The sequence below is a fragment of the Thyridium curvatum genome (genome assembly GCF_004353045.1).
Source record: "Thyridium curvatum strain D216 chromosome Unknown NODE_6_length_784332_cov_80.453264, whole genome shotgun sequence".
Classification (NCBI taxonomy): domain Eukaryota; kingdom Fungi; phylum Ascomycota; class Sordariomycetes; order Thyridiales; family Thyridiaceae; genus Thyridium; species Thyridium curvatum.
This window is the reverse complement of record NW_022156761.1, coordinates 482,962-508,001: the sequence shown is the minus strand read 5'-3', so window position 1 is coordinate 508,001 and position 25,040 is coordinate 482,962. Positions and strand designations below refer to the sequence as shown.

At 52.9% G+C, this 25,040-nt stretch overlaps 10 protein-coding genes across 10 annotated transcripts; 5 read left to right on the top strand and 5 right to left on the bottom strand.

Annotated features, from left to right (window-relative positions):
* Positions 1–322: 322 nt before the first annotated feature.
* E0L32_001632 (uncharacterized protein) lies at positions 323–2,553 on the top strand (the record flags this gene model as incomplete). The annotated part of the gene is made up of 5 exons (XM_031135732.1): positions 323–375; positions 659–1,198; positions 1,253–1,441; positions 1,505–1,779; positions 1,841–2,553. The coding sequence occupies 5 exons, from the start codon at positions 323–325 to the stop codon at positions 2,551–2,553; spliced, it is 1,770 nt and encodes a 589-aa protein (XP_030990883.1).
* Positions 2,554–3,086: 533 nt separating this feature from the next.
* E0L32_001631 (uncharacterized protein) lies at positions 3,087–4,766 on the bottom strand (the record flags this gene model as incomplete). The annotated part of the gene is made up of 2 exons (XM_031135731.1): positions 3,087–3,220; positions 3,332–4,766. 2 exons carry the CDS (start codon positions 4,764–4,766, stop codon positions 3,087–3,089), a joined length of 1,569 nt encoding a protein of 522 aa, XP_030990882.1.
* A 1,071-nt stretch (positions 4,767–5,837) lies between these two features.
* E0L32_001630 (uncharacterized protein) lies at positions 5,838–6,656 on the top strand (the record flags this gene model as incomplete). Its single annotated transcript, XM_031135730.1, has 2 exons — positions 5,838–6,431; positions 6,642–6,656. 2 exons carry the CDS (start codon positions 5,838–5,840, stop codon positions 6,654–6,656), a joined length of 609 nt encoding a protein of 202 aa, XP_030990881.1.
* A 538-nt stretch (positions 6,657–7,194) lies between these two features.
* On the bottom strand, positions 7,195–8,541 carry E0L32_001629 (uncharacterized protein; the record flags this gene model as incomplete). The annotated part of the gene is made up of 2 exons (XM_031135729.1): positions 7,195–8,197; positions 8,249–8,541. The coding sequence occupies 2 exons, from the start codon at positions 8,539–8,541 to the stop codon at positions 7,195–7,197; spliced, it is 1,296 nt and encodes a 431-aa protein (XP_030990880.1).
* A 782-nt stretch (positions 8,542–9,323) lies between these two features.
* E0L32_001628 (uncharacterized protein) lies at positions 9,324–10,049 on the top strand (the record flags this gene model as incomplete). The annotated part of the gene is made up of 1 exon (XM_031135728.1): positions 9,324–10,049. The coding sequence occupies one exon, from the start codon at positions 9,324–9,326 to the stop codon at positions 10,047–10,049; it is 726 nt and encodes a 241-aa protein (XP_030990879.1).
* A 338-nt stretch (positions 10,050–10,387) lies between these two features.
* On the bottom strand, positions 10,388–11,776 carry E0L32_001627 (uncharacterized protein; the record flags this gene model as incomplete). The annotated part of the gene is made up of 3 exons (XM_031135727.1): positions 10,388–10,883; positions 10,940–11,348; positions 11,416–11,776. The coding sequence occupies 3 exons, from the start codon at positions 11,774–11,776 to the stop codon at positions 10,388–10,390; spliced, it is 1,266 nt and encodes a 421-aa protein (XP_030990878.1).
* A 679-nt stretch (positions 11,777–12,455) lies between these two features.
* Positions 12,456–14,070, bottom strand: E0L32_001626 (uncharacterized protein; the record flags this gene model as incomplete). The annotated part of the gene is made up of 3 exons (XM_031135726.1): positions 12,456–12,695; positions 12,753–13,831; positions 13,878–14,070. 3 exons carry the CDS (start codon positions 14,068–14,070, stop codon positions 12,456–12,458), a joined length of 1,512 nt encoding a protein of 503 aa, XP_030990877.1.
* Positions 14,071–15,184: 1,114 nt separating this feature from the next.
* On the top strand, positions 15,185–17,183 carry E0L32_001625 (uncharacterized protein; the record flags this gene model as incomplete). Its single annotated transcript, XM_031135725.1, has 9 exons — positions 15,185–15,261; positions 15,329–15,533; positions 15,594–15,663; positions 15,724–15,879; positions 15,946–16,207; positions 16,259–16,796; positions 16,856–16,901; positions 16,957–17,039; positions 17,097–17,183. The coding sequence occupies 9 exons, from the start codon at positions 15,185–15,187 to the stop codon at positions 17,181–17,183; spliced, it is 1,524 nt and encodes a 507-aa protein (XP_030990876.1).
* Positions 17,184–17,804: 621 nt separating this feature from the next.
* On the bottom strand, positions 17,805–19,489 carry E0L32_001624 (uncharacterized protein; the record flags this gene model as incomplete). The annotated part of the gene is made up of 3 exons (XM_031135724.1): positions 17,805–18,611; positions 18,675–19,140; positions 19,188–19,489. 3 exons carry the CDS (start codon positions 19,487–19,489, stop codon positions 17,805–17,807), a joined length of 1,575 nt encoding a protein of 524 aa, XP_030990875.1.
* A 963-nt stretch (positions 19,490–20,452) lies between these two features.
* Positions 20,453–24,843, top strand: E0L32_001623 (uncharacterized protein; the record flags this gene model as incomplete). The annotated part of the gene is made up of 5 exons (XM_031135723.1): positions 20,453–21,029; positions 21,095–21,126; positions 21,210–22,503; positions 22,598–22,700; positions 23,439–24,843. 5 exons carry the CDS (start codon positions 20,453–20,455, stop codon positions 24,841–24,843), a joined length of 3,411 nt encoding a protein of 1,136 aa, XP_030990874.1.
* Positions 24,844–25,040: the final 197 nt, after the last annotated feature.

Genomic DNA, 25,040 nt, shown 5'->3' with positions numbered 1-25,040 from the left:
GTGTGGGTCCCGGATATCAAGGCCAAGCCCCGCCCGAGGATGGGGTCTCAGTTGCACCGGAATTCGTAAGCAACAATAATGACCAATCCAAGCGACGTCAGACCGCAAATATTCCGCCCATCTTCCGGCGACCGAACCTATCTGTCTTTTTTCCCCCTCTCTAACCGCAACCGATTGACACCTGCGTTTGAGACCCGTGTCAAGGTCGCGTCTTCCTACATACGTACCTACGGTCTTGTCCTCCTCTCTGATCAGACCGCGAGCCCTTAGCAACCGACAAGTGGCTTGTTGGCACGCCCACCCGCCCAGCCGCCCACCGACCATGAATGTCAAGGCAAAGGGACTAGACCGTGAAGCCAAGCGAAACCCCACCGCGTGCGAGCATTGCAGGGCAGCCAGGACCAAGTGCCAACCCAGTGAGCAGCCGGGGGTGTGCAAAAAGTAAATTGCATCAAAAACCAACATTTGCTGTGGCACTTCTCTACACGTCATACTTACCGTCTCGTTCTCTCTCTCAGATGTCTTGCTCTGAAGAGGGAGTGTATCGCTCGAACCAGACCCCGACCGCGACGATGGGAACGGAAATGGGGGTAAGATCATCATCGTCTTATTACACAAAGGACACAGTCATCTCTGACAGCTGAAACTGTTGATGCAGGGTGGAGGAAAGCAACCCTTCGCCGCAGTCATTCGGCCAGTTGAGCGACTTTAGTATCGACTACTCCGTGCCAGTCCAGTCTGATCTCGACGACAACTTTGAGACACTGCGTGAGATGCATGAGCAGACGTTTGACTCTGTGCTTGTCGACGAGGACCTCTTTGACGGATCGCAAACGCCGAGTCAAACAATCAGCTTGTCAAGTCCTTCCACCACGTCAAACCAAGCACATTCCATCACCGACATATGGCGCCAGCCCTTGTTCAATAGGGCCTCTGCCGAAGCTCTTCTCGTCACCTTTAACTCTTTAGCCGATTACTTGCCGTTTGTAACCTTACCGGAAGATGTTTCCGTCTCGCAACTCGCTGCTACCAAGCCCTTCATTTTGCTCTCCATCTTGACAGTGACGTCGGGCTCGAGGGCTGTCCAAAAACACGCGCTGTACGACGATGAGTTTCGAAAAGCTTTGGGCCTCAAATATGTCTCTGGTGGAGAGAGGAGTCTCGAGCTGCTGCAGGGCATCCTGATATACTGCGCATGGTAGGTCGGTTGTGAAGTGGATGCCACAGGGAATCAGCTGACAGCCGGGCCAAGGTATCCATTTCACCTACGACCAAAATCTGGGCGGCTCGTGCATTTCTTGCGGATTGCGGCGGATGTAGTGCAGGACCTCCGCCTCGACGAAGACTTCCGTACGCTTTCCGGCTCTTGGGATCAGGAGGCGACAGACGATGAGCTCGACAAGATCCGGGCCTATCTGGCATTTGTCTACCTTGTATCCACGTGAGTAGCAACCTCCACACGGTCGAACAATGCAGTTGATGCTTACCTCTTGACTCCCCTTAGCTACATTGTGGTGTGGAAAGGAGGCAAGAGTCTGAGTACACGTGTGCCCGAGTGGGCAAACACAGCAATCGACACACTCCAACACAACGCTCGTGTTGACGGGGATAACATCCTCGCGGCTCTGACGCGTCTGTCTCTGCTTTTCGCCAATGCTGCCCAGGCCATCAATGACAGAGGCTTGCAGACTGTACAGAACAGCCGTCTGATACTGGTCGGCCTCGAGCAACAATACCAACAGGTGATGGGCAGCATCCCCACCGCTGTTGCAGATAATGGTATGTTAGCTGAAGCAGCGCATCATACATCCTCAGAAGAGACACTCACGCAGTTCATCAGAAGCTATACGTCTGCAGGCGATGTTCGTCGATATCTTCCTCGACTGCGGAAGTATCATCGCCCTCCCCGTGGCGCAGACTTCCCTATCTGCCAAGGTCACTCCCTTTCCCCCTCCAGTCGCCAAAATCTGCAGCGCCACGACGAAGCTGCGGGCTCTGCTTGACTACGTTATCGGCATGGACGACTCGGCGTTCCTCAACTTCACTATCAACGACTGGACCCGATTCATCGTCGTTATGACTCTGTCGTTCCGCTTCTCCTTCCCGCTCTCGCAGTGTCCCGAATTTGACTCGGCATGGGCCCGCTCCCAGCTCCAGCTGGACCAGTTCCTAGACAAGGTCTCACAGGGTGGCAACATAGACCTTTCCAGCGTGGCTCGCTCGAATGACATTCTGTCAGCGGACCGCGCTGTGCTCGGCGTCATGAAGACCAAGTATGAACGCCGGTTGGCTTCGCTAGGGGCGCCGCCGCCGGCTGCGGGCCTGAGCGGAATATTTGGGTGTCCTATCATGATGAGCGGTAATTTGAGAACATCTCTGGAACAGCTTGATCCTGAGCTGATTAGCATGCATCATCAATATTTGTCGGAGTCATCGAACGGTATTGAAGAGCCGAATAGCCTTCCTCTCTTTCATGATGTATGGGCTACTATGACCATGGGGTGGGGAGAAGCTGGGAATATGTCTTGGAACGCAACCGACGAGAGCTTTTGATTGGTTTGTTGTCTAATGAGTCCTGGGAGCGGCCGTGGTTGGATAAATCGTAACGGTTCTAATTTGAAGGCCTACTTGTTTCGTGGCCTCATGAAGAACCTTGGACCCAGGGGCTAATCAATAGAAGGTTAATAATAGATAGAGTGTACGAGAATTCTGAAAATAGAAACCAACCTCACTTCCATGCTATTCAAGCGAATATATGATAAAGTGACAAGTCATATGAGGGGGACCTGTACGCTTTCCAAGATTGTCCAAGCCTGGTATATCCGGAACCAAGCCGGAGGCTCCATGCTTCTGTCAATTTGACACACTGCGTACCCGGTACATGATCTCAACGCTATCAAGGAAGCCGTACCCTAAAGAGCACAAGGATGCATTCCAGATAGAAGTCATCTCACAACTTTGTCGCCACTGACGAGATACATACATAAAACAAGAACATTTACATTGCAGTCCAACCCCATCCAGAAATATAATGTTTTACACCAAAGAAAGACTGACGCAAGTCGACAACCAACGACCGAACCTTATCACACTCTTGTCGCATTGGCGGCGGAGACGGAAGGCTTCTTGTCATACGGCTGCCTGCCAATGTACCAGGTAATACAGTCACGATAGAACCCGCCACCTTGCTTCCACAAGTTAGCTCGCTTCTCCAGGTCGCCTGCAACAGAATAGTCAGCGCCTCTTCAGTGAATGTATGTAGCCATAAAGGAGGTGGCATGGCCAATTCATTGACAGCTGGGGTTGGCAAGAATGGATAAATAAAACTCACATGCATCAATAGGGCGGAGCAATCTTGAGTTGCACATATCGACAAACCCATTAGAGGTTACGTCGAGCGTTGGGCAGTCCTTCGCCGCATCGTTCCAAGAAGCGGACACGATCATCTTGTTGTACACGCCCTCAATGAGTCCGGGTTTCACACCGCTCGAGTGCATCGAGTCGCAAAACATCTCCGAAGCCTTAATAATGTCCTCCCGGGTGGCGAAGAACTCCGGGTCATCCTGCTTCCGGCCGGGCGGTTGGCACTGCAGGTTCCCGAGGTCGTGCGAGACCTCACGCGGCCACGCCAGGCGCTGGATGGCCTCCTTGTGCTTGTTCTTGATGGACGTGAACGCCGCTGTCTTGGGGTGAAACGCTTTGGTGACTGACTCAGGCGCGTAGGTACGGAAGTTTCCTTTGTCGCTATCGGACAGGGAGGCGACGTACCGGGCCGTGTCACAGTACCAGCCGTACGCGAAGTCAGTCTGGTATTTGGCGTCCTGGGTGCACTTCCCGGGGTCGTACTTGCTAAGCACATCCTGAGCCGTCATCGTCTGGGGGGAGTCATTGCCTCCAATGGTGAAGAACCAGATGTCTGGGTCGTCCAAGGTCTCTCGACCCTTTTCGCAAAAGCGGTGCGTCTCGTATGTGTCAAGATCGAAGTCATCCATGTAGAAAATTCGGGGCTGGTCCCAACGTAGGCCACCGTTGTACCTTTCAAGGAACTGCTTGATCTCGTCCCTGACATATTCAGCCAGCCGGTTAAGCGTGTGGCGGAGCTCGTTGGTCAGAAGAGGCTTGTACCCGGGTATGATTCCCATACTCTGGGAATTGCACCACTCTGTGCCTGGGCCTTCACCGAAGAAACCGGGGTAAAGCTGAACGAAAATGGTACGCTTGTTCCCCCGGTCAAGTCTCTCGATAATGGCATCGTATCCCTTCTTCAAGACATCCCGGAGCTTGTTGTCGTCGAGCCATTTGCGCACGCTGTTGATCGTCTCATCACAGTCGTCTGAGAAGGGACCGCCGGGCTTGAATACGCAGGCCTTGAGAATCTTTCCAAAGCCTACGTCGTTGCCGCCAATGGAGACGGTGATGACTTGTTGATCTTTGTCCATGTTGGGTATCTGTGTCGCGATCATGTCGGAGGTTACGGCACCGGTACACGAAAGGAACTGCATTCCGTTGTTCGGATAGGGGAAGTCTTTGTTTAACTGGGCAGGGTACGAGCCATCATTGCGAAAACAGTCTCCGCTAATCTCGTCTCCAAACGGTTTACCCGCCCCAGGCCCCGCGGAAAAGGAATCTCCAATGGCAACCCACGGATACACAGGATCTTCCCTGATCGCGAGACGAGCCGCTGTGGAGCTTGACGAGTCCGCGGGCATGGACAAGGCCAAAGAGGCGACCGAAAGCAATAGACCGATTCTCTTGAACTCTGCCATATTGTATGACGCCACAATCAAGAGCATGAATTTAATATACAATGTGCGTGTGGCAGAGTAAGAGTAGATACCAGTTGAAAGCACAAGACGATCCAGAACATTCTCAAGCTGTTGGTTCCGATGGTCATATATATACCGAGTGCAAGTCATGGCAAGGGAGACTGTTCCGTTCCCTTCTGCCCTTCTCGTTCACCATCCTCCTTTAACTTCCCGACATATCTTGAGCCACAATTTGTGAGACTCCGGAAGGGTGGTGTTGGGTATTTCCAGTTCAGTTGCTGTGCCGCAGGATTTGCACTGCCATAGCCTTGACCACAGCTGCATTTACGTCAGGGCCTCTCATCTCGGCCGGGCACCTTCGTCCTACAGCCACCAAAGGGTACACTTACGGACCAAGTGTTTCAAATCGCGACCTGCACATAATTCTCTGTCGTCTCGACTGTGACCACGCCGCAAGAACATCCCGGATGGCCAATAATGATCGAGATATCACGGTGTGAGGTCATCCCACCTCTGGCCCGCTTACTTTCGGTGCTGTTGGCCGGGACTGTCATTGCGCGCGTATCACGGTTCCCCCCTATGGAGTCGTAAGCAGTTGTCTATAATTGGGTGTAAAGCTTTCTCGATGGGGGCGCACAAGCTACCTAGGTAGAGTGTGACGACGGTTCTTTCGATGACTACCTATGGAGGATCTCTTGGCAGAGAGGCATTGCTCCAGTCAGCTTGCCGCCCCCTGTAATTTGAGTGAGAATGAAGGACTTGGTGTGAGGTCTGGTGTTGGGCTGCATATACGCACCCAACGCCTTGCGCCCCCGTGGCACGCCTCCAAAATCCCCGAATCCCCGAGGGGGCGAGACATGGGTACCGAGACGTGTGGCCACCAGAATAAAAATAAGCAACAAGCGCCTGAAACATCATCTTAACCCAACGCCCTGAACCTTTGCCTTCCACCGAGCTTTCAGAAAGCATTCAACACTCCGCAATTGCAACATCGGACAATCCTCTAAATCTCCGAGTATCATCAGCATAGCTCACTATCAGTCTCAAAGAGCCTCTTCTCAGGTTTTCGCCATGCATCGCACCGATACCAGGGACTGGGCGTCATTCAGCCTCCCCTTCCCGGACGCGGTCGTGTTCACCTTCGCCTCGTCAGAGCCAACGCCTCACAATGAGACCATTCGCATCACCATACATCCCTCTGGAAACTGGAAGATGCCCCTACACTGGCACCCTTCCGAAAGTCCGGATTCGAGGCCAGACACTCGGGCGGGCCCGGGCTGTGAGCGACTCAGCTGTGTTGACGGTTCCCTCCACGTCTTCGTCGCCGAGGGCATCTCCAGCAACTACGACAAATTCGGGTCCAAGGGCATGATTGTCAACTTTTCCCCAGGCCAGCGGGTCCAGTGGGACCGGTCCCGACACGCCAAAGAGACGCCGCTCACCGTCGATCTTGTCGCCAATCCAGTCCTGTGGCGCAACATCTGCAGCGCCGTCCTGGATGCTGATAAATTCCCCCGGCTAGAGTCTACACCATGGTGGTTGAAGGCACTCTTTGCCATCTTGAGACCGGCGTGGCACGCCTGGCTTTTGCCTCTCACGCTTCGGATCCAGCTGCTGGCCATCTTTGCCTCGCACGACCTCTTTGTCTACCACGGCTACATCCCGGTAACTTGGCCGTGGATGTACCAGCCTTGGGGCGGGAGACCGCCGGTCTGGGCAAAATGGCTGCAGTTGCGGAGCATGTTCTTGATTTCGAGTGTGGTTATGAGGAGTGCATGCCTGGTCGGGACTTGGTGTATGGGGATGAAAGGGCAGTATCCTGAGTATACGCCAAGATGAGAGAGTCGAACATAGGACTTCTATGAGTACTGCTAGTACTATTACGCCTGAGTAATATGTTTCGCGAGTTGCCTGATGGTGCATCAACAGTGTAGCTCAAGAGTATTGAGAGGGACTTGCGAGGCTATAGCGGCCCTATCATAGCCACATCGATACGGGGGAACGTGTGCCTACTTATGCCCAGCCACGACTATAGGAGGTATGTCACTCATGGGGTCTTCCTAGCCCTATACTTCTATCCCACCGACGCATCAAGTCAGTCCTCTGGTTCGTAGAGAGCTCCCGTACGAATGATAACTCGTCAAAATTTGAAAAAGATCTTGCGGTACACAGCAGCTTTAATTCCCCAATCAAAAGAGCATTATGTGATGTGCTAAATTAAAGCTCACAAGAAGGAGAAAGAGGGTGACAAGAACAGGTTCAATGTTGCTTAGAAACAACCCTGTGCAAGCCTAGACACGGCTCCCAGGCCAAAAGATGCCGTAGAAGAGAATATTGGAGCTGAAACTTGCGTAAAACATAGCTTCGAGCGGAGGGGACATAATACTAATGTCCTTCTGTAACCTGTTGCGGTTGAGCTTTTGAGATGTTAGATCCCAAAGGCCTTGACCCCGGAGGCTTCCTTATCCCCAAACCACGACCAAATATCATTCAGCAGACGACCGGGCACCTCGTAGGCAGCAAAGTGGCCGCCGTGGTCATTAACAACCCTCTTTTTGACATTTCCTCCCCGCTGTGCCCACTCCAGAGGCATCCGGTACGTAATGTCGTAGGGAAACTGGCTGATTGCGACGGGCACCTCAACGAGCGGCAGCGTGCCGAAGTCGAACGTGGCGAAGCCACCATCCCGAGATACCTCCTTGTAGAACCGCATGCCTCCATAAGGGCCTTGGATGTAGTACATGAGTGACCAGGTAATGATCTCTTTGGGTGTCCAACTCATGATGGCCGGGTCGATGATCTTGTTCATCAGGGAGTACATCCATAGGGCGTTGCCGAGCGGCGAGTCGGTCATACCGTAGGCCAGCGTCAGAGGCTCTGTGGACTGTATCACACGGTAACCAGAGGCTTGATTGATGTAAGTCTCGAGAATCTTGATGTAGGCGACCTCGTCCGGCGTCGACTGGCCCTCGGCGAGTAGGCGCAGGTCATTTTCGCTGGGCTGGATGATCCAGAAGTTGCTGAGCGCAGAGACGACACTGTCCGGGAACAAGTGGGACTGGTAACGCAGGATGACGCCACCGAAGTCGCCACCCTGGATAACGTACTTCGGATACCCGAGCTGTGCCATGAGCGCGTTGAACGAGTGGCCAGCTTCGACCGGACCGAAGCCGTCTTTTTGTGGCGCGGGGGAGAAGCCGAAGCCGGGGATGGAAGGGGCGACGACATGAAACGCCGGCACAGATGCGTTGGGCGGATGTGTCAGGTTGGCAATGATGTGGCTGACTTCGAGGAAAGAACCTGGCCAGCCGTGGATAAAGAGTAGTGGGATGGCATCGGCACGGTCCGACCGGTGATGGACAAAATGCAGCGGGACTTGATAAGTTGCGTTATCGATGACCGGCTGGACAATGGTCGTGTACTGCTCCAGCCTGGCAGGACTATCAGTATCTCGGTTATCTAGGCTGCAACTAAGCACTTACTTTGAATTGATAGCTGCCTCGGTGTCGTTCCAGCTATACTCATTGGCCCAGAAGTCCCGAATGGTGGTAAAGTTCTCGGCACTTGGTCCGTCACCTATCGCGTTCAGGAAGACTGGTGACCTGGTATTTTCCACACGCAACCGAGTCTCCTCAATGAATTGCCGATCAACGTGGATCTCAAATGGCTTCGGTGATGTCTCAAAGATGGCTTCCACGTTTGGCACCGAAAACTGCTCCACAGCAACAGCCAGGATTGGCCCAAGACCAAGCGTTAAAAGAGAACTCTGAAGCATCTTGTGTTTTGCTTAGCCAACGATATTCGTATCGACTGTTCTCTAGCATCATCCGTCATTCATTCAGAGATTCAATCTGCTCTTTATGTCGAGGCATTCCCGGCCTTTGCTCTTCCCGACAGTCATTCTTCCCGGCGCTGGCCGGACAATGCAGCGGTGCCCAGCACGGTATATCCCGTTTCCGGTCGTATGATAGATGCTTAAAAGGTTTGATATATACTTGCTTGCAAAAATCGCCGCATTCTACAAGCATTTGAAGATTAACATTCGGGGCGGATCCGGGTGGGGCACTGCCCGGGACTGCGTCGAGAGCCCACTTCTAGATCCGGCGCCAAGCCGGACGAGCGCCAGGCTGATGGAAGCCGATTACTTGCTTACCGATGCCTGCATCAAACTTCGACTGAAAACTTGCTCATCCACCTACAGACAGATTCTCCAATACCTGGGCGGCCGATCACGCCGTGATTACTATGCCGATTTAGCTGTGCATCTCTCTGGCTGCTGACAAAGGCAGAGCAACTGGAGCTCACCCACCAAAAGAAGACCGGAAAAACTCCTACCCCCCCTGTCAGGGTTTCTTCATGAGAAGCATAAAAGTATGCATTGTAATTAAGGACGAGCATCCTTGAACCAAAATATCTAACAGAATCACACGCAGTCCACTGCGGATCAAGCTTTGTGTGCCGAAAACGACCGCAAGCATTATCGCAGGAGTGCAACTCACGCAAGTATCATCTTCCAACTTCGACTCTTGCACAGCCTGCAGCCACACAGTATCCAGAATGGCGCCTATTCAGTTCGGCATCCTCGCCTTCAACTACCAAGTCGTCGATGCGGCCGGACCGACCGACCTCCTTGCCGCCGCCAACAAGATCGCGCTCAGCACCGTCCGCGAGTACACGCCCTTGATCGATGACGCCCTCGTCGCACAGGCCCCGGAGTTCGTCTTCCATCACATAGGCGTGACCAAGGATCCCGTCCGGCTCGGAACCAGCAATCTCACCATCCTGCCCACCACCACCGCCGATGACTGCCCGGAGCTCGACATCCTGCTCGTCGCGGGGCCCTACCTCGGCAACTTTGAGCTCCACCCAAAGTACGCGGACCTCATCCGCGCGCACGCCGCCAAGGGCAAGCTGCTCTTCACGACGTGCACGGGCGCGAGCCTCGTCGCCTCGACGGGCGTGCTCGACGGCCGGCGTGCGACCGTCAACAACATCGAGTACGAGTGGGTGCGCCGGCGCTGGCCGAAAGTCAACTGGACGCGGGAGAAGAAGTGGGTCGTCGATGGCAACTTCTGGACCGGGTCCGGCGCGACGGCGGGCACGGACATGATGGCGCACTGGCTGAAGGAGAACTACGGCATGGAAGTGATGCGGGTGGCCGCGTCAACGCTCGACTTTGAGCCACGGGACATTGACGGTTTGTACACCGTGCTTCCCCAGAGGTTCGATGAGAGTGGAAAGAAGATCTCGACCCATGTCTTTCGGTATCATGGCGTGGATTGAGAACTAAAAGCATGGCTTAAAGTGCCCGAGAGCATTTGGGAACTTTTGGGTATTTCGTCATTCCAGAAGGTGCTGTCTGTTTGAATAGGCGGGCTCTCTTCGTTCAGTTATGCAACACGAAACTTGTTTCTCTCAGTTAGAAGAAAGGGCACTGAGCGTATTCAAGATTCAGAGATGCAGAACAGATATGGACAACCCCGGCCCGAGGGTAGGTAACCTGGTCTTCAGCTCAGTAATATCTGTTCCATATAGTTGATGATAGTACATTCTTTGGCTGCTACGACCGTACCGTTGGGGTGATCTGGAAATACTTCCTTCCATCGGAAGATGCCGCAAGACTACATGACTAGGATAGGTGCGTCGTCCATGATGATCTCAATCCACTTCCGCGCCTTCCTCCTGTTCCATATCGTCTGAAGAGCCTGGAGGGCGGCGGGAATGCTGCCAAATCTGGTATACTGGTAGAGCGATCCCAGACGTTCGGTGAAGAATTCTCGGTGCTCAGGGGATACGCTCTCCGCGGCGGCTATATAGTAAGTCCATACAAGTGCGTGAGCACCTTTGCTGAAGGAGTCGAGCCCAATAACTTTGTGGCGGAGTCTTTCTATCACATCAACGGACACAGCAGGGGAGAACGAAGACGGGTCGGCGCAGTTTCTGTAAATTTCACAAGCGTCGCAAATGGCCGATCGCATGAGCTGCAGGTTCATGAATTGCTCGGATGTCGGCGCGATTTCCGGGTAATCCATGAATTCGAGGTAGTGTTCAGGAGCAGTCGACATGATTTGCAGGCCCTTATCCACATCTGACAACGGGAGACCAAATAATTGAAACCTGAATACCTCACAGTTAGTATTCTTACCAAGTTCAAGGGAGTATGTTTCACGCACATCTTCACCTGCTGCATGAAGAAAGCCCTCACGCTCCCGGGAAGCATGTACACGGACTCGGGCAGCCGCATTAGGCAGGCGAGCATCTCCAGAAGATAACGATAGTTGCTTGCGCCCGTAATGGTGTCCCCAACAAGCAGAACAAGGATTGTTGCGAGGGTATAAGGGTTAAAGAGCTGATTCGGCTCCAGCTCCAGCGAGTCACGTCTGAGCTTCTCTACAACCGCGCGGTGTCCAGCCTCGGCGATGGGAGCCAGATCTGGGGCTTGTTGCGCGAGGTGGAATGCAGCAACGACAGACACAGCACGCCCGAGGACCTGGTCCTGACAGGCAAGCGGGAGAATGATGTGCCTATAGCCGTTGCTAACAGAATCGAGGACGACCATGACAGGAGCGACTCGTTCCGAGACTACCAAGGTGGAGGCATTAGAGCGAGCGGTAGTCACAGGGTGCGTCGACAAGTGAACGGGACTCACAATGTTGAAATAGAACCCTCTCTTGTGCTGAAAGGAGCTCAGTGGGCGCTGTTATGAGTGAAAATTCTCCAAAACACTCCAGCGCGCTGGGTGTATAGTCGGGTTCAGTGTCGATTGATGTCGGTTCTTCAGATACATCAGCAACGTTGGCGGAGGAGACCTCTGACGAAGCGATTGAGAGGTTGCTTTCTGAGTCCCTTCGCTCTCTTGCACAACGAGACTTCTTGGCTCCCCTTTTGTCGTTTACCCAGCGCAATGTCTTGGTGTGCGGGGGAGCTGTTTTCTTCTCCCAAGAGGTAGACGATGATGATCTGGTAGTTGGAGAAGGCGCAGTAGCGAGACCATTCTCAAAGGAGCTCATGTGTCCACTCAGGCGATAGCGAGGACCTTGCCCCGAGCATTTTATACCCTTCTTTTGGCACTTGAGGCATGAAGGCTCCGTCTTATCGCAGATGAGTCTTCTCTTGCAACACTCATGACACCCTTGCAAGACATGATTGTTAGTTCGCTCAAGCAGAACAGTCTGGCACTAGAGGGAGGTCCAATACCATTATTTCTCCTAGCAAGAGACATATTTAGCAGAGTTCTGGAAGCCGACTGGTGAGAAGTGATGGGGACTGATGATCACCATTTGAGGTTTGATGTTTGATGCAGGTGACTAGGAGAGTTCCCAATGGGGGTCCAGTCTAAATAAGTAGCTAATGGATTGGGGCGTCAAGACGACCTGTAAAGATGGGGGGTTAACTAGAGGTCTGGCGTGACAAGAACTACGCCAACAGGATCGACAAGTCAGTCCAGAGCGGAGCCACCGTGGCTTGCGTTACCAGCCCACCACTACAGAGTACTTGTAGCTTCCATGTCACGGATTCTGTCCGGCATGCTATGGATTGATCAATGGTAGGTGTGTGATTGGACGGGGCGTAAATGCAATGGATTGATAGCAGACAATTGAACTAAGCTATGGGCGGCCATCTTGTCTACCTCATTCGACAAGGCATTAATGGACATTCTTAACTACATATGTATGACCCATTTTCAAACTACAACTTCCCCTTCAGTTGTGAGGGAGCCAGGTCAGTCCGAGCCGTGAGGGCTGCGCGAGTACCCTCCTCAATCGCACCATCGATAAAGCTACGCCAACCGAGGGCCCAGTCCGAGCTCCCGAATATGACCTTACCATGCCGGGCTCTCATGTCGCCAAGGTGGTTGGAGAGCAGCCCTGGCTGCGAGAAGAACCAAGCTCCTTTTGCAAATTCATCCTTGGACCAGTTGTGAAAGACCTTTGGTTCTATGATTAGTCGCCGGCTTGTGGCAGACAGAGTTGGCAATAGACTTACGAGTCTTTCAATGTCCATCGGCACAAGCCCTTGCAGCTTTCTAGCTGTAGTTCCAATGTTGTCCTCAGGGTCGAAATGCCCGTTCTGTCCGCCAAAAGCGACAATGTGCGTGTTGCCGGCTGGAGTAGTCCCGTCTCCAAAGGCGTAGAAAAGTCCGTTTTCGGGACGGGCGATGCCAGTATACGAACGCAAGTCCTTGTTTCGTACCTCGGCGTGCACCTTGACACACTGGTTCACGTGGCCGATGCTAGCAGCTGTCCTCTTCCCACTAGGCAATGGAGGGTTGAAGACGACATTATTCATGACCTGCAAGGGTATCGCGCTGATAACTCTCTTCGCCCTGTATTGTTTCCCATCCCTGGTGCTGACGGTCACAAAATCCTTCGTATCGTCGATTTCGGCGACGGGTGAATTGAACGCGTAGCTCAGGTTCCCGCTAGCCAACGCCTCACGGAAGAAGCGGATGGCAAAGCTCGACTGGCCGCCGCGAAACTTGTATTTGACCAGGTAGTCTATGCACCCCTGATAGCTGTAGTCGCTCAGGGCCCACCAGTGAAGAAACTCGAAGAAGCTGGTCGTCTCGAGCGTGCCGCCGCTGCACAGGAGCACAAAGGCCTCAACCCCTGAAAGTTCATTGGGTGTAAGGGAGTCCTTTATCTCTGAGAGTCGGTCGGCCACAGACATCTTGTCGTATCGGAGTGCCTCTGCCGTGAAGGCAGCCGTGTGTGGAAACGGGATCACCCGCTTACCGTACTCGCCGTCGACGTTGACCAGCTTCCGAAGGCCCGACTCCATCATCTCGTCCTCTTCTTCATGTGTGAAGTGCTGAGCTCGCTCGGTGTTGACTAGGATGTATTTGTTGAGACCTTTCGAGAAGTCGTACGAGGATACCAGCTCGTCCTGCATCTGGTACCGGAGGATCTCGCGCCAGACATTGGCTTGTCCCCAAAAGATCCAAGTCCCGCCAAGCTCAAAACTGTAGCCATCGATGTCAGAAGACCAGGAGCGGCCGCCGATTCGATCGCGGGCCTCAATAAGGAGTGTTCGGAGGCCTAAGCGAGAACCCGGGTTGTCAGCCACTGATTTAGGTGGGAACAGTGTTATCAAAAGACGCGAGAAAGGAACCTAGAATACCACTTGTTGTGAGATCTCGAGCCGCTGTTAGGCCGCAATATCCAGCTCCAACTACGATCACGTCAAAGACCTCTGTGGAAGCGCGATCAAGGTTTGTGGGAGGCTGGATGGTGCCGATGCAGGGCACGCCAGACTTCAGGCCTTGCTTCTCGGTCCAAGAGTATCCGTCTCGTGAAGAAGCCATGGTATATGTGCCTTTGGATCCGTGCTTGAGCTATCTCGTGCAGTCTAATGGAACAGAGATCGATAGTACTCGGGTATAAGTACAAAAGGGCTTGAGGGGAAATGTGCAGGGCTTGAACATCTCGGAAACAATTTCTTTCCACATCAGACAATTATTGGAGATTACTTCTTTGGGTAATTTCCAGAGTCGACTCCACCTTGAAGCTGATTTCGTAACGTTTTCTCGTGGCAGGTCGCCAAGCGGCAAAGGGGTCAGCGGGGGTCGATGGTCGATAGCATCATCCGTTACCTCCTTGGCCCCGCACCTTCTCTAGGGCAAGACCATGACTCGCCGAATATTCGATACTGACGAGGTAGAGATGTTATCAGATACTGACACTTTATCACTTGATAAACACTACTTTGTGGGACCTGGAAACCCACACAAGCATGGACCCAGAATCATCGGCTGTGCCCTGGACCTGAGTGCCGGGAGTGTGCGGGGAAGATGGTTTCTCGAAAAATTTCCCAAAGGGGAAATTCTCCTCTTTTTAGCTCAGAGATGATAACACGAGGTTGGCCGGATGCTCCACCAAACTAGCCTGGCGGATATCAAGGATAGGTGCGTGACTTGACCAGTTCGCGATACGCATGTGGGCTCGTCGTCCTTGACAAGAGTTGCGGAGATGACACCAGCTGTCGGCTTATCTGTCCTAGGGCTATGCTGTCTCTCGATCTGGATCCTGAGTGCCAGCGCCGAGTGATGCTATCTCCTGCACCCACCCCCGCACTTCTTGAAAGGCTTGGTATGCTAGTTCCTGGGGGTGTCTCTCGCAAAATTTCCCCTTTGGGCGATTCCCTTTGTCTCTGGTGTGGTTGGGAATGGCGATAGACTGCTCGCAAACACGGTGTACATCGCCATCTTCAGTGTCAAAGCTCACGCGAGACGGACACGGCCACGGCAATAGACACGGCGAAGCATATCTCGTGCGTCTACCCAGAGCGATGCGTTTGTGGACATAAGTTTCGTGCTCCTCGCTCCTGTCGTTCGATCCGTCCGCTCACATGGTCTGATCTCGTCAACTCGCTCTCTTCTCTCTTACGCAAGTGCCTACTTCCCAAATATCGATATCGACATGGGTGCCAATCACACGCCACCCCAAGGGGAGGGCCACCTCCAGCAGAGGCTTTCTCTCGTGACAATGATGGCCATGTCATTTGCCATCCTCAAGTCTGCCTACCCTCCTCGGCTATCTCTGGTTAACGCTGACAAGTTGTAGTACCTGGATTGCATTAGCAGGTACCATCGGCTTCGTCTTGCCCTCCGGCGGCTCTATCTCACTCGTCTATGGCTTCCTCTTTTGTGTTCTCTGCAACCTTGCCCTCACCGCTAGCCTTGGCGAGTTGGCTGCCTTGTGGCCAACAGCCGGAGGCCAGTATCACTTCGTATTTGCCCTGTGCACAGAGAGGTGGAAGCGTGTCATGGTACGTCCAGCTGGTGCGGCCCGCGAGAACTTTCAAACACTGAGACAAACTGCACTGTAGAGCTTCTGGGTCGGCTGGACGAACATTGGGGGCTGGCTGACCATTGTTACGGCTCAAGGGTTCTTTGGAGGTACGTAAGGCCGGGCCATAGTCTTGCCCCCTTGGCTTCATGCTGACCACCATCTGCTAGCCCAATTCGTCTCCGCCGCTGCTGTCGTGGCTTCAAATGGCACTTTCGAGCTGCGGCAGTGGACGACTTACCTCATATTTCTAGCGATACTCACCTTTGCAACCGCCGTGAACATCTGGGGCAACAGAATGCTTGGCCGATGGAATGATGCCGCATGTGAGCCACCACACAACAGTCTTTCTCGTGCGACTTCAACAGCGCTGTATTCTAACCTTTACACAGTGTACTGGTCCCTTCTAGGTGTTGTCATCATTAGCATCGTTCTTCTATCAATGTCCGACAAGACTGAACCCAGCTTTGTCTTCGCCAACTTTCAAAACGCAACAGGATGGCCAGATGGCGTGTCTTGGCTGTTGGGCCTGACACAATCTGCTCTCTCCTTGATCGGCTTCGATGTAGTTATGCACATGGCTGAAGAGATGCCAAACCCTTCAACCGATGTCCCTCGTGCTATGATCTACTCCATCATCATTGGTGGAACCTCGTCAGTTTGCCGCCTTATGGTCATCATCCTTGAGTGACTAACCCGATCTAGGGGAATTGCCTTCATCCTGGTTATGCTGTTTTGTTTCGTCGACCCGGCTACCGTGTTGGGGACTTCCACCGGAATGCCCATAGTCGAGCTCATCCTCCAAGCGACCAACTCCCGGGCAGCAGCCACTATCCTGGCGCTCATGCTCACTATATGCTTCATCAATGGTACAATTGGAAGCGTGGCCAGTGCTAGTAGGCTCGTGTACGCGATGGCTAGAGACGAAGGCCTCCCTAGGCATAGTTTCTTTTCGCACATCGACCCGAAGCTGAATGTACCCATTCGGACCATTGTTCTCTGCTACTTGTTCAACGTAGCATTCGGTCTCTTATACCTCGGACCCAGTGTCGCTTTTAATGCGTATACTGCTGCTTGCACCATCTTTCTCAACATCTCTTACTCATTTCCCATTATTGTCTTGCTCGTCAGAGGCAGGGATGTCCTGAAGCAGCACCAGAGCGTCGGAGTGCCGTTCAAGCTTGGCAAATGGGGCTATTTCTTGAATTGGACAGCAGCCCTCTACGTGGTTATCATCTCCATTGTGAGTTAGCAATTTTCACTTCACGCAATGATCCAGGTCTTAATTTGAATCGTCGATAGTTCTACTGCTTCCCCCCTGGCTTCCCGGTCTCTCCAAATACCATGAGTGAGTCTCCTGTCAGTGCCGCTGTTGGCAACTTTGCGAATCTGACATATGGCAGATTATGTTTCAGCCGTGCTTGGGATCTTCTTCACCTTTGTTGCCATATATTGGTTCATGTATGGAAACACGTTCAAAGGTCCGGTAAGTATTATATTTCAATAAACATTGTGATAATCGTTCTCCTCTAACTCCATGCAGACATTTGATATCATTATCGCAGAACATCTGCATGTTGGTACCTCCACGGGAACTTGTTCCGCCGACCAACGCAAACAGGAAGTGTAGTCCTGTGAGAGTTGAAGGTGCTGACTGGCAACGACAAAAATGGAAACTATCCTGGGAAGTAAGAGCTGCTGGCTAGGCACTAAAAATGCAGTGTTGACTCCTGTTTAGCCTAGGAACAAGCAAGGTCTCTGCACATGGATGGCATTGTAAAAGATACAAACCTGGTTGGTTCCTAAGGTTCCATAGCTTTAAATAAAGGCGAGATTCCGTGTAAGGTAGCTGTATGGACATCATCAAGGTATTCTACGCTCCGTCATTTGCAACCATGCAGCCGCAATCGCTATTATCTATCAATGCTCTAAGATTATTGACCGGCTTGGCCAAGTTGGCTTAGCCTAATGATTTCAAAGATCGATCAATGCCTCTGTATTACAGAATCAAGACTTTAGAGATTTGAATCGCTCATCTTGATCACAGTCAAGAGCCTGTAGAACCGACAGACCGCTGGGTTCCAACCTCTGAAGCTAGATTGGAAACTCTTAACGTACGCAAACTTTGCCACAGCTCTGATTCTAGTGAACAAACAGAGTTTAACACACATATTCCCTGGCACCATTCGATTCAGACCATCTAGAAAATCGACATACTTGGAGGCGGAAAAGCCTACTAGTAAACAGCCTGTTAGATATCTACAGCAAACCTTTCTCGCAGCCACAACCCACACTTGTAAAACACAACCGGTACAGGCAAGAAAGCTGCCAGGATGAAACCCAAAACACTATTTCCCCAGCCCAAGCCGATGGTTTTGTAAAGCGGGTCCGCAGCCAGGGCCAGGAAAGCTCCGGAGCCGTTCCGGATCAGTGTGGTGGCAGCCAGGGCCGATGCCGCTGCCTGCGGACCAAACATATCCATCATATATAGCTGAGAAGCAGCAGTGATAACGACGACACCCAGCCCCACGAACGCGGTGCCAATCATGGGGACAATCCAGTGCACACCATAGTCGGCCGTCCATCCATAGATGAAGGTCCCAGCAGGTATGGCGGGACCAACCCAAATCATCAATATCAGACGGCGCTCTGGCCCGCCGTTGCCGCCCAGTAGCCGGTCGCTCAGCTTAGCAGAGAGCAGCAGGCCGACGGTGCAGCCGAAACCCAGGCCTAAGTAGGCAAGGCCAGAGACACCGACACTCCAGCCATACGTGGTGCGGAATACGCTGGGGAACGTCGCGAAGAGGAGGTACGTCATGCCAAAGGTGAGGGCCATGTACAAGCCTGTAAGGAAGACGATGGGCGAGAAAAAAAGCATTCGCAGGGGGCGTAGTAGCGCGCGCTCCACGAGATGCTTCCGCATGACCTTGTTATCGTTCGCAGACCGCAGATCTTGGTTCCCGGTCTCCTTTCGTAGACGAGCTGCCTTTCGTCTGAGAATTATAGCGGCGTTTGTTTCCCGCATAGTGATAAGAGCAGTAACTGTCACAGTGCCGGCCTGTATAAATATTGAGTGATTAGATGGTGGGTGCACTCTTAGGTCTGACAATTGTAGACTTACTAGAATAAGCACTAGATAGAATGTCCACCGCCAACCGAGAGCCTGCGCCACAAACCCGCCGACGATAGGACCGACGACGGGTCCTAACAACGGGCCGGCGCTGAATACCGCTGTCGCAGCGCCGCGCTCCTCCTTGGGCAGCAGGTCAGCAATGGTGCCGCCGCCACAAGTCATGAACGAGGCCCCGCACGCGCCGCAGAGGAGGCGAAACACCAAGAACATGGCGGCGTCGGTGCTGCGCGCACAGCCGACTGTACAACATATGTACAAGACACTGCTGGCCCAGTATATTGGCAGGCGGCCGGCGAGCTCAGATAGTGGCGCGAGTAGGGTCGGGCCGAGGGAGGCGCCCAGGGAGGGTATGGTGACGGTCAAAGTCGCGATGACGCTGCTCTTGATGCCGAACTCCTCGGCCAGTTCCTGTGCACCGGGCGCGAACATGGTGGTGGCAATATTGCTGGAGAAGCTAAGAGTTAAATGAGGATCAGATTTCCGACTTGATTTCAAACATACGTGTAGAGCACAGAGAGGCTGATCAGAGTAACGTTCAAGATCTTGACAGATTTGGACCAATTTCGCGGGTTGGCAGGATCATTTGGACCGTCCCAGTCGACGATGTTCGGATCAGTGAGTGCATCCTGGGCCGCAAGTCTGTCGTCAACGCCATGGATATTATCCGGCGAACCATGGCTGTCTTCGCCAGGAACAGGCTTTGGTTCGGCATTCTTTGTTACTGCCAAGAGGTCGTAGGCAGGTGCAAGCGTGGTGCCGGTGGCACTGATGTTGGCACGAAATGGCTGGTCTTCTGACTTCATGGTAACTAATTTTCAAGCTTCCGTACCACAGGACAGTCTTTCCCGAGCGCTCACAAACACTGTTGGGGTTTGGCTTGTATGTGCTTCTCTGGTTTTAATTATATACTAGCAAATCGCAAGAAGATGAGATTGAAGGAAGTTACCCTCCCATTCACTTCAAAGTGGCAATTCTTCTATCCATCTTTCTTTATAGCTACAGAGACTCTGCGGCAAAAGGCCGGGGCTGGAACTGGCATTGAAACCTGACCCACGCATGAAAGCTTTGAGTCTCCCCCCGGCAGTTGTGTTTTGCTCCGTCGTTTGCTCCGTCCGATTTAGTGGGGCAGGCTCCACTTGGCGGAGGTTCGTCAGGAAATACCTCGATGCTAACAACGAAGGTGTTCATTCTAGCAGTCTCATGGGCTATCCCACTGATGGGTTCGATGGAGGGTAAGTACCTTTGTTGTCAGGCAGTCAACCAAAACTGCCCATCATTTGACCTGCTGCCGTCATCCCCTCCGTCTGCTTTTCTCCCTCAGTCTTCATCTCCGATACCACCTCTACCTAGTGGACATACGATGAGTGTTGTCCGCAGGATGTCTCAAGCTGCCATTCTCTACGCTACGTGGCGCATCTGAGCCTAGCCCGCGTCTGAGCCAGGGCAAGGAATTCATTGCAGGTTCATGAACTGCGCCGAAAACAAGGGCCCTTGTAATCAGGCTTGAAGTCTGTGGCTGAAGGTGTACTGCACTCTTTGGCCATGGAGCAGTCCTCTGGCATCGGGGCCAGAACCCCAAGCGACCTCCCGATCCATCCGAGTGCCACAGCCAAGGCTGCAACGCCGCAGCGGGACCGTCGCCGTGAAAAGCCACAGCTGTCATGTACTTTTTGCAGGCGGCGCAAGTACGCTCTCTCCCCGTCCTCAACGGGACATCGCCGGATCCAGAATAGACATGGATGCTAATCCCCGAAAATATTCTTAGAATGCGATGTGATCGCCAGCTCCCATGCCAGTCCTGCATAAGCAAAGGAATCGAGCTCACCTGTAGCTATCCCCCAGCCCCGCAGAGTCAAGGCGTAAATAGTGTCGGAGACAGAATCCGACAGCTCGAAGCCTTAATTCAATCCCTCGCCCCGCGACAGCAGACATCCTTGCCGATCGTCGGAGCTGTTGGCGAAGATAATGAAAGCTCTTTGCCAGGCTCTATCAACGGGGGCCTGGTACAACTCACTTCCACGTCTGTTACCTCCGTGTCCACATCTGAGTCCCAGGATGGTGGGAGCGCTCAGGTCCACTGGCATGGCGAGAAGTACGTCAGCAGTGTGCACTGGGCCGCCGTTCTTGACAGCATCTCCGAGCTTAAAGATCAGTATGAGAAGGAAGAGGAAGCACGGATGCAGCCCGCTACGAATGATTTCATTCCATATTATACACCCGGTCCTCGATTGCTGTACGAACCGGTTCAGGCGAGTAGGCAGGAGATACTCGCTTCGATCCCGGAGAGACCCGTGGTCGATAGGCTAGTTGCACGGTACTTTAACGCGCAAGGTCTTGCGCCAGGTACGTATGACCAATATCTTTTCCATGATGGACGTTGTTGCTCATCTCCTGAACACATCCAACAGCAATACTCCACAGTGGCCAATTTCTTCGAGAGGTGAGACGCCGTTTACCATGTGTCTGGACGTCCTCCGGCCCCTCCTTTAAGCCATCAAGCAACTACTTACTAACATGCTCTAGTATGAGATGTTCTGGCAGAATCAAAATGACACTCCCTTTACGTGGATCGGTTTGCTTTTCAGCATCTTGTGCTTATCAACCCAGTACCAACAATTGGCGGAGGGCTCCGCCGACCACCAACTACTGACGAGCCTGTATCTATTCCGCGAGCGCACGATCAACTGCTTGGCCTTGGGTCAGTTCACACGAGGTGGCCCGCATGTCCTCGAGACGCTGATATTGTCCTGCGCTACAGAGGCCCTCCTGTCCAAGGATGCGGAGATGGGTCCTTGGCTGCTGCTGGGCACGCTGGTACAGCTCGCCCTGAGCTCAGGATACCATCGGGAGCCCCGCAACTCAAATATCTCCGTGTTCTCTTGTGAGATGCGGCGGCGCGTGTGGGCTGTCATTGTGCAGATGGACTTGAAGTTGTCTAGCCAAATCGGCTTGCCGCGCCTTCTCAACACATACCAATGTGACACGGCGGAGCCACGTAACCTACTTGATTCAGACTTTGATGAAACAACAGAGGAATTGCCTCCGTCACGGCCCGAGACAGAAATCACGCCAGTTCTGTACGGCCTGGCGAAGAACCGAATCGACCGAGTGGGTGGGCTCATCAGCGATTTGATTTCCGACATCAGGGACCACCCCTACTCGGAGATCATGGACCTCGATCGCAAGCTCCACGACGCCGAGGACTCTCTTCCAGCTATCTTCCGATGGCAGCCACTGAGTCAGTCGTTCATGGTGGCCCCGCATGTTATTATGCACAGGGTCTGGCTGCGTCTTGCCGTGCAACGACTCCTCATCTCGTTGCACCGCAAATATCTCGCTCCTACCTCCGTAGATGAAGTGGAGCTCTTCGAGTACTCGCGCCGCGTCTGTGTTGAAGCCGCCATCCAAATTCTTGAAACCCAGAAGCTCGTCGATGAGGAGACGCAGATTGGTGGGCAGCTGGAATCTGTTCGCTGGATACAAACCTCATTGGCCCAGTCCTGCTACCTCCTCGGTATGAGCGTGCTCTGCTACTACCTGCAGCTAGTCAAGAGAGCGAGTCCACCCCTACCGGAAGACTGTGAGGGCACGAAGGCCCGTATTCACGATTTACTTCATGTTACGTACCCGATGTGGCTGCGATCAAGTACTGTTTCGAGAGAGGCAAGGCGCGCTGTAGAACATCTGAGTCTGCTCTTCGGCCTGAGGAGCGGCACTTCCACGTGTTCTTTGCAGGAGGATGAGATGACATCTTGTCTGTCTGCAGAACAGAACATCGCTATGTCGATTGACCCGGTTACATGGGATGCTTATCAAGGTATATTCTCATTTTCCCTACTTTTCCGTTTGAGACCCATTATCCGGCCTGCGTCAACGTATACAAAGCTAATGGCCAATGCTGTGCTTTCCAGAGTGCATCGCCAATCTTCCCGAGGTATTATATGAACAAATTCTTACTCCTGATGTCACTGGGCCCATTTCCCTTGAAACTCCGCGCGTGCACAATGCGTTGTCGTGAGTCAATACTGCTGCTTGATATCTGTAATTAGGACGTCGGTGTGAATATGGGAATTTCCCATTCATTATCACGAAATGAGCAATACCAGAAACCCAACTGTATAAATACATTGTACCTTCAAGTCCTGAAATGTGCACACAGTTGAGTGTATGTAGCATAGACACACTCTTCGCCAAAACGAGCACCTGAGTAACTTTGTACCACGAAGGAATCGGTGTATCACCCTTGAACTTGCCAAGGTTGTAATGTCAAGATAGAACCATGACCTATTACACAACCACAGACGATAGCAAGCTCAAGCCTACTAGGGTTACGGGCCGCTCCGGCTTCGCTCTACTTTCGACCTGTCTAGCACCGCGAAACTCGCAACGCCGATCAATTGCCCCAACCTGTCACTTCCGGTGGAACAGTATGGAGCGGGACTTCGGGTGGATACATTGGCATCATCAATATGGGGTAATGATGCGGGGTGCTGATGGCAATGAAATCTTGGGGCCTTGGGGGCACAGTAAGACCATTACTCCTCGAGACTTCGCTTAAAATTGCTTGGCCAAGGGCATCGCATCCGGTGGAAAGCATGTCTCGTAAATGGGCATACAAAGATGTATTAAAAGAGTATTCAATCCCGGACACGCATGCCATGTCGTCCGCCCGGATATCCAGTCTCGTAAGTCAAGTGACCCGCTTGCAATCATGGTATCGCAGTCTCTGTCGGCTCTGTTGAGCCTTTGCAGTCTGGCTTTCTGCGCTCTTCCGCAATTGGATGGCTCTTTCTATCTTCATGAGCTGGATTATCTCGCTTCACTGGGTAGTCGGCTTACCGGCTCCGCGAACCAAGCGCTGCTCATCAACCACATCAGGCGGGAACTCCAGAACCTCGGCTTCCATGTCTATTCAGACAATTACAACTTTCAGTATCAACGCCCACCTTCGGACCCCATCAACCTAACCATCAACGGAGAGTCCGTGCCAGCGTCAGGCTTTGTCCCTTACGCTGGAGTCACAGATGCAGAGGGGGTGGAAGGTCGCTTGGTAGAGATAGAGGTCCCTGAATCTTACACTGAGTCACCAGATTGGTCCCTGGCGGCTGGAAACATTGCCCTGGTGAACCTTTACAACACACCCCTGGATGGAGCCAATAGATTTCCAGTTTGGCACGGATCTTCGAAATGGTCCGGAACTATACCGGGCATACCCGCGACGAACCCCGGCGTTCGGAACATCAGTCTGGCTACAGAGGCAGGGGTCAAGGGAATCATTTATAATTGGAAGAACATCACATCTTTCAATGCCTATGCCCAGTACGGGCCATTCAAGCAGAACGACCAAGGCACCCCGGCGATTTATGTGACTGACCAGGCTCTCCGTCAAGTTGAGGCACGAAATGGATCACGCGCCTCTTTCACATCTAATGGAGCGATGATTAATGACACCCACACCGAAACTATATGGGTCGTTATTGAGGGAACAAATTTGAAGAACGAGACCGTTCTCGTCAACACCCATACCGACGGCTGCAACGTGGTCCAAGAGAACGGGTACATTCCTATGCTGGCGAGAGCCAGAGAATTGGCCCATTCGCCGCCCTGCCGGACAACGATTCTGCTTTTCCTGTCCGGTCACCTGCACACCTCAGGATTCACCGACAAGGGAAGAATCACCGAACGATGGCTGGAGGATCATCCGGACCTTTGGGCTGAGAGCTCTGGGTCGGGCAAGAAGGCGGTATTTGGATCTTGTGTCGAGCATCTTGGGGCAGCCCACTGGAAGGAAGACCTTCCCAATGAGCTGTACTACCCGACGGGTGCGGTGGAGGATGAACTGCTGTATGCGTCAAGTCAAAAGCTAGCTGACATGATCGGTGGCTTTTGGAAAGGCGCCGACCCGGCCGTCTTGAGAATTGTGAACCCGCATGCCATGAGCTCTGAGCAGTCCGGAGAGGGCCTGGCCTATCTGTGGCATGATATTCCGGAGGTTTCTATCTGCACAGCTCCGGATTGGCTGCTCAAGGTTTTCCCACCGACCTTTGACCAGATGTCACTTGTCGACGTGCAGGCCGTTAGGCGACAGAGCGAAAGCCTGCTCAAGCTATGGGGAGCTGTTGATCACCTCAGCTCTGAGGATATCAGGCATCTCTAGTTACCCCACCGTACGTGGTGTCATTCATATACCGCCATACTCAAAACAGGGTGTGGCTGCCAGGTGGTTTTGTTTACTTAGCTTTGTGCCTACCTTGGCTTAAATCCGAGACCAATGCTCAAGTCATATATGCCCTAGAGTACTAAGTACAAATACAGTACAATACACTTGACTGGGAGAGCAGCAGGCCCAAAACT